This window comes from Drosophila gunungcola (assembly GCF_025200985.1).
Source record: "Drosophila gunungcola strain Sukarami chromosome 3L unlocalized genomic scaffold, Dgunungcola_SK_2 000002F, whole genome shotgun sequence".
NCBI classification, from domain to species: Eukaryota; Metazoa; Arthropoda; class Insecta; order Diptera; family Drosophilidae; genus Drosophila; species Drosophila gunungcola.
The window spans coordinates 4,511,753-4,519,697 of record NW_026453178.1 but is presented as its reverse complement, the minus strand read 5'-3'; the positions used below and the strand labels follow the sequence as shown (position 1 = coordinate 4,519,697).

At 41.4% G+C, this 7,945-nt stretch overlaps 1 protein-coding gene across 1 annotated transcript; it reads left to right on the top strand.

The window, feature by feature from the left end:
• The first annotated feature begins 54 nt into the window (after window positions 1-54).
• On the top strand, window positions 55-7,810 carry LOC128257499 (alanine--glyoxylate aminotransferase 2-like). Its single transcript, XM_052988536.1, has 4 exons — window positions 55-348; window positions 1,661-1,779; window positions 6,056-6,290; window positions 6,400-7,810. The coding sequence occupies exons 1-4, from the start codon at window positions 260-262 to the stop codon at window positions 7,439-7,441; spliced, it is 1,485 nt and encodes a 494-aa protein (XP_052844496.1). The 5' UTR covers window positions 55-259; the 3' UTR covers window positions 7,442-7,810.
• The last annotated feature ends 135 nt before the right edge of the window (window positions 7,811-7,945 follow it).

Here is a 7,945-nt window from a genome sequence, read left to right as displayed (position 1 = left end):
AGAGACGGAACGATATTCTCAACTGTGTGTTTATAAGCGAGAACGAATTTTGGTTCGGCAACAATTTCAAACAAGACGTTAAAGGCGACCGTGCCTGCCAGCGACTGTCCAGGAGCCCAGAAATTCCTGCCAGGACTCCAGCCTCAACACACGGTTCATAAGCCAAGTCAAATTTAAATCTCACTAAAGTTTGAAAAGTGCGCGCATCCTTGCCGAGTTTAAAGGTCCTTAAATAAAAGTAATAACAAATAACTAAAAGATGCCGTTCGCCCACGAGCAACTAAATCTGGTCGCCAGCGAGCAGCTGAGCAAAACGGAGACCATCAAGCTGCGCAACCAGCACATCGGGTAAGTCGCATCCTTCCGTAGTCCTTTCCCCACATTCCGACCTTCGTAATCCGTAGTCCGTAATCCGTAGTCCGTAGTCCCTGGTCCGGGTCGTGAGCCTGCGACCTTGCCTTGAATTCGCTGTGGCTGTCAAGGTCAGGCGGCTTCCCCATACTCGGCCCACTCATCGCCTTCCCTCTCTGTCGCTCGCACTTGCTTTCACACGACCGCTTTTCTTGTATTTTTGGCACTGTTGCCAACAGCAGCCGCCACCCAAAGAACTTATAAAACAAAAAGTACACAAAAAAAAACACAGGAAAACAAAAACATGCAGCAGAGGCGTTTGTTACATTTTGGCTTTATTGATTTTATAGCCTGACTGCAAAATAATAGGAAGACAAAATTAGAAGTCTTTTTGAAAAGTAATTCATGTGACTTGGCCAAGAAAAAAGAATAGCATATATTTTTGTAAAGTCTTCAATACTTTTAGTCTTATCAAATAATGTCTTAATTTTATGTTGCTTTGGTAGCAATAAAATAAAATACAATTTTGGCAAATCTCGATGATTTCCAATTTTATAAAATTACATTGAAAACTTTTTATGATTTTTTTGGGGATACGTTTTGTATTAAATTATATCAATGTATTTAAATTATTTTGTTCAAATAATAAATTGTAGAAACCAATAAATAGTTTAATAAAATTTGCATACATTAATGGAATATTTCTAATTTAACAAAAGTCATATCACTTGTAAACAAATGTGTAAATTCATGACAATTAATATAAAAATACTTTTTGGGTTTTTTTTAATGTCAGTAAGAAAAGTACGTCATCCCAAAAGTAGGATTGCTAGATTTACCAATAAGTGGCAAAATATAATTTCTAAAATAAAACAATGACTTAGATTGGGGTTATCATCAATATATACGAAGGGTAACAAAGAAATGGCTAATAATTGAGAGTTGCTAATGGCTCAGTTCTAAAATCAAAGTGCATTTTTTTGTTGCCCTGTTAAATTGTTAGGAGCTGTATTCCCGTTTTCTTTGTTTGCCTAAGGCACACCGTAAAATGTTTATCAAACACTGCGAGACGCCTTGTTTTTGTCTGACAAACACAAATACAATAACCATTAAATTCGGGAGTGGGAACGGGAATTATCTTGGTGATTATGAAATGTGGCTGTGACGGTAATGCTTTAAAATAGGCCCCGGTAAATGGTGTAACTATATGGTCTCCTAATACGTCATTGCACTTTACTTGATCGCTAGGTTTTTATAGGTCAAATTAGCGCTTTATGATTTAACTATTTTATTTGTAATTTTTCCACAGGCAAGCCTGCCAGCTCTTCTATCGCTCTGATCCTCTAAAAATTGTACGCGGCCAAGGTCAATATATGTTCGATGAGGAGGGCACCCGATATCTAGACTGCATTAATAATGTGGCTCATGGTAAGTTACAAATTCTAAAATAAATCTTTTAAAATTGTTGATAAAATTATGCCGGGGAAAATACAATTTAAAATAATAGTTTTGTATATATAATATAATTTGAATTATCACAAAAATGTGTATCTTAATATGGAACAGATTTGGGTCATTTGAGATGTTAGGCAAGAAAACTTATTTAAAAATGTAAAAATTAAATACATTTCGTGAGAGTGAGTTGCTAGGTATTATTTATTTTGATTGCTTAGGCGGCAATTTTGGAACCGGGGCCTGATGACGATTTGTTTGGACCTCAGTCCGGCCGTCGACACCTGGCCGCTGGCGGATCCTATTTCTGTTTATGCTGATTAGCAGCGGCACACGCCCGTCTAATGCAAAGTGCAGGCCCCATACAAAGTGAGATGTTCAAGTGTTTTTTGTGGCGAGGGGGGGGGGGCGGAACTGTGCATTTGGCAACAAGTTCAAGGTTAAGCGCACAGCACAAATAGATATAGAACAAGTGGCTGGCCAGACGACGGAGGCATGTTCAGGCCCCGATTGAAAAGCCCACTGAGTCGACTGAGTCAGCCTTATCACACATCGCCCACCGGCAATTTTAGATGCTGCCTGCGAATGGGCACGGGAACGGGAATGGGAATGGGAATGGCAATCCGGCGGGCGGGCCTGGCCACTTGGTTCTGATTTCGGATTTCGGGCCCCGACACAGAGCCCACAGAGCAATAACTGGTGATTAAAACAACAGTGTCATCAAGACAATCACAATCACAACAACAACAACAATAACAATAATAACAAATGGCCACGGGCGCATTTGCGTATAAAATATACAATACTTATTACGTGCACAAATATATCACCCAGGGGGGTCCCAGTCAAATCCAGACTAACCATACCATAAACTTATCAACAACGGTGGCCCAACAACAACAATAACAACAACAACCACAACAACAACGAGGATTGACGTCGGCGACCAATTTGCCAATTGGCTGGGTGCTCAAATTGCTTGCGTCTTGTTTTGTATTTTTCCAAAAACACTTCCTACAACGGAAAATTTTCCATTTACAGGCCTCAGTTAAAAGAAGATTTCCTGAATCATAATTATTTACAAAAAAATATTTACAATTTGGCATAACAACAGTATGCAAAAATGGACTAAGATAAAAAGCCATAAGAAAAGATCATGTAATACATATAAAGAACACCTGATCTATTTTAGTTATTTATAGTGCAAGCTATATTTATTTTAATTAGTTTTTCGCTCTGGATTAATGCTAGCCGAGCTGATAAGCTGAGGCCATTGGCATTGTGATTGTACTGAAAAATCATGAAATAGAATTGGCAATCTAATGGGACTTGATAATACCGTCCATCGTGCTCTACTATTTATAAATAGCACCCCTTTTGATGGGGGCTCATCAACAGGGGCCAAACCAACTCGTGTCTAAAGGTTCAATTTAGGGGTATCAAGTTGTTTACAGTTCAGAGATTATTACCTGATGATGTGTTTGCACCTTTGAGCGTTATCAAATGAATGTTTTTTGTGGCTTAGGTTTTGCCTTTGAAAATTACAGATTTAAGTACATGATTGTAAATACAGTTTTTATATTTAGTATGCGCTTAAATGTTATGACATTTAAATTAATCAGTAAAATAATTCGAGCTCATTTGCAATAAAACTAAAATCAATAAGATGTCTTCAATCTAAGCAATGGTACATCATGACAAAGAATTAAATCACATCTAAGTAAGAAAACATTAATAATTTATAATACGATGACCCACTTCAGTGTTTGCACATTTCAACGCAAAACTCAGTGAACCTTGTGATCATACGATTGATAGTTTGCCACTCCGCCCTTTAAAAACGTAATAAACGACTCGTGCAGAGGCTCGTAACTCAGGGCTACACCCATAAGTCATCAATAACAAAGTGGGAAATCAGTCCTCAAGCAAACATAACATGGAACTGAACTGAACTGAGCTGGCCACTATAAACATGATAAGGCGACGACAAGTGCACGTGTTGACGATCTACGATCTGAACAACAAGTTGTTATGAAACTTGAACCACGTTCCGTGTAATCTCGTGCTACTTTTTCCACTCCGGCCGGACCTCCGAGATGGAGAGCCAGCAACATGTGAACGTCTCGTGCGAATGGAAATGTACTCGAGATAGTGCCTAAGCACAATCCGGAAAAGGGGGAGGGGCAGCGGCAGGGGCAGGGTACCGTCCCCGGGGGAGAGTCCACATGGCGTACAGTCTGCCCATCCGTCCGTCCATTGCTCTGTGCCCGTAGTCTAGTTTCAATATTTGTCGTACTGCCCCCACCGCCCGCGATCTGAGCAATCAGCTGTGCCACTCAGCACACATTGCTCTGCCAGTGGAAAATTCTGAGCAGATAATGGGAAAACCACCACGAGCTATGAGCTATGGGCTATGGGCTATGGGCCCAGTGTGCGGGCTGTGAAAAGTCGGACAATCTGGAGATATTGAAGCGGTGACTACATGTAAATTGAGCACAACGTTGCGAAAATATAAATAAATTCGTAAGTTTTGAGCTCTATTAATGCAGTGGGGGAAATGTTTGGAATAAATAATTTTAAGGAAATTTAAAATTTAAAAACCTTTAAATTAACATAAGAAGTAAAACAACAAATATCTATCACTTAAATTAAATTAAATTTAATGTTTAGTTATAATGACTATTTTATAATCAGTGAGCAACGCAAAAATCAATAAAGATCAATTGAATTTTCGGCAAGATCATTTAAAGTGCCGATCAAAAACCAAATATTGATCACTAAAAGTAAATTTAAATAGTTAATCGAATGATTCTGTAATAATCAACAATGCACATGTGTCAGTAGAGAATCATATCATATCTTAAAAACAAAAAGGCTAAAACGTTTAAAATGGTGATAATGATGTAATCTTAAGGGGAAATCCCTCTTTTTCTATAGTTAGATGTGCTACTAAAATTCTTAGTAACTTATAAATATTGTACAGCTTAGCTATTAGTTTTTTTCCAACACAACTGTACCGCTCCACTTAGCTCCTCTGCCACTCGAGAAAATTAGAAACCAATGCCCAGAGATTCCCCCATGGTCACTTCTCATTGCAAACCTAATCAGCAAGCGGACGCAACCAAATCGTGGAATTGGACTCATATTGTGCGGCATAATTTCAGGGCATTGATATAGAAACTAGAAACGTGAAGGCATCGCGTGAACTTCACGTGATACGTGTCGCCCTGAGCACTACGTCTTATCAAAAGGCGTCTGTCTAAGTCCAAATACTACTAACAAGAGCCAGCGGCGGCGGAATTAGAAACGCAATCGGAACGAGTAGTTGACCCCCAAACGTCGCAATCTGTCGCCCTGGACGGTAGCGGATCGGTCTGGGTCCGGGGCCGGCTTATCGCCCATCCGCCGGGGCCTATGGGATATATCACACTCATATATATTCCGATGATTGGCGACGACGTTCCACTTGGATCCGGGCCTGTCTGAATACGATCTATTTTCGGTGTCGTGTCAGATTTGTCAGCTTTGATGCGGTGCGATGCGCAAACGGCTGGACAATTAAACGAGCGGTGGAAAATCACGTGCGCTGATCGCTTATTTTTAGGCACGCCGCGAATTGCTCTGCATTTAAGTGGGTAAAGTTCTCGTAAGATAATCTGAAGTGTGCTGATCTATAAATAAGATCTGATAATCGCAAGTGGGCTCGATATTGGTGACGATAAGGAACGACCGCCAACAAAAGGTTTCAATTTGGGGTTTTTCTCCAGCAATTGGCGCGTTTCATTACAGTTTTAAGAGTATAGTTTATTTGATTATAATAAATATTAAACAAAATTTAAATAGAAAATGAGTTTTTGATACAAGTATTTTACAGACATTTAAATATACCACATTAAAATAATTTATCTTTTGTGATAGACAATAAGAAAGCTAATTAGAACAAAAATAAGAAAATTCGTTTCATTTATTTTATTTATTTAAATTCCTTTGCCTTATAAAATATCTATAATTTGTCTTGGTTTCATTGGCTAACAATTTTTTAAATAAATTTGTTATTTAAACGTAAATAAATATGCTCGCAAAACGCATACAGTTTCCTCGAATGTAATCCAATAATTACATTTAATATTAATCTTTATAATTTAATAAGCTTATTATAACGACTAAACTTAGAAGTTGTTTGTTATCTATTATTAAGTTGTCCCTAAATAAATCACTTAATAATGTTTCGTTTTATCTTGTTTTATTGCAGTGGGTCACTGTCATCCGGAGGTGGTGCGAGCTGGAGCCTTGCAGATGGCCACCATTTCGACGAATAACCGCTTTCTTCATGACGAGCTGGTCCAGTGCGCCCGCACGCTGACCAGCAAAATGCCGGAGCCACTTTCCGTGTGCTTCTTTGTCAATTCCGGATCAGAAGCCAACGACCTGGCCCTGCGTCTGGCCCGCAACTTCACAAAGCGCCAGGATGTTATCACTCTCGACCAGTAAGTATCTTTTTATTTTAAAGCCTAAACAAAAATAATATTATGAATATTTATTTTAAAATTAAATTCCAATAAAGAGCCTTACTGATTTAACTTTCTCTATTTTTAGTGCCTACCATGGCCACTTGCAGTCGGTGATGGAGGTGTCACCCTACAAGTTCAACCAGCCGGGTGGCGAGATCAAGCCCGACTATGTGCATGTGGCCCCCTGTCCGGATATTTACGGCGGAAAGTTCACGGACAAGATGTATCCGAATGCGGATATGGGTGCCCTGTATGCCCAGCCCATCGAGGAGATCTGTGAGAGGCAGATGGCCAAGGGCCAGGGCGTGGCCGCCTTCATTGCCGAGAGCTTGCAGAGCTGCGGTGGCCAGATTTTGCCCCCGGCCGGATATTTCAAGGCCGTTTACGAGGCGGTACGCTCCGCCGGCGGTGTTTGCATTGCCGACGAGGTGCAGGTGGGATTCGGACGCGTGGGTAGCCACTACTGGGCCTTCGAGACGCAGAACGTCATTCCAGATATTGTGTGCGTGGCCAAGCCGATGGGCAATGGACATCCGGTGGGTGCGGTGGTCACCACGCCCGAAATCGCCAAGGCCTTCCATGCCACCGGAGTGGCCTACTTCAATACGTACGGCGGCAACCCGGTGTCCTGTGCCATTGCCAATGCCGTGATGCGGGTGATCGACCAGGAGGGTCTGCAGCAGAACGCCCTCGTCTTGGGGGACTATCTGCTGGAGCAGTGCAATCGGCTGAAGCAGGACTTCGAGTGCATCGGCGATGTGCGCGGCACGGGGCTCTTTGTGGGCATCGAACTGGTCCAGGATCGGGCCGATCGCAGTCCGGACAAGAAGGCCGCCCACTGGGTGGTCAACCGGATGAAGCAACTGCACCGGGTGCTCGTCTCGTCCGACGGTCCCAACGATAACGTGATCAAGCTAAAGCCGCCCATGTGCTTCAACCGGGAGAATGCCGATGAGTTCCTGCTCGCCTTCCGGGAGTGCCTGACCGCCGTGATGCAGGATCGACTGGCCAGTGCCGCTTCCGCCGCCATGGCGGCCACCAGTGGCGTCATCGCCACCGCCGCCGAGACACTGGCCAACAAAACAAAGCTCTTCGAGCGGCAGGATCGGCTCATCAAGTCGGTCTGAGGCAGTGCCTGCTGGTTGGCCAATGCCACCACCACCACCACATCCAAGGCCTCTCCGCCAGGGCACAAAATAGCTTTAGCCACCAAGGATATTTAAATTATTCCAATGTCACCCCATGTCCTTTGTCCCCCCCTTCCAAATTCTCTCCAAAATTTTTATTTTATTAGATGTAGGCCCATTTACCCGTAATTTACACACACATATATACGCTTTGTAACCATTAATATGTTCGTCATTTATCTTCTAGTATCTAGAAAGGTAGGGAAGCCCAACACGAATTTCTTCCATTGTTATTTGTATGTTTAAACCTTTGATAATATTAAGTGAAATATGTTATAAATGTTATTAAAAAGTTACGCATATTTTGTATATACTTGGTGTTTTAATCTGTTACGACTATGTTATGATAAACGTGTTGATTAAACATTGGGTTATTTTCAAACATACGATCACAAGCAAACTTTTAATTTGAACAAATTTTGATAAAGTTTAAAATCAGTTTTT

Coding starts and splice junctions, on each gene's coding strand:
- LOC128257499 (XM_052988536.1), top strand. CDS start 260: ATGCCGTTCGCCCACGAGCAACTAAATCTGGTCGCCAGCGAGCAGCTG. Junction 1,780..6,055: donor CATTAATAATGTGGCTCATG/GTAAGTTACAAA, acceptor GTTTTATTGCAG/TGGGTCACTGTCATCCGGAG. Junction 6,291..6,399: donor GATGTTATCACTCTCGACCA/GTAAGTATCTTT, acceptor CTCTATTTTTAG/TGCCTACCATGGCCACTTGC.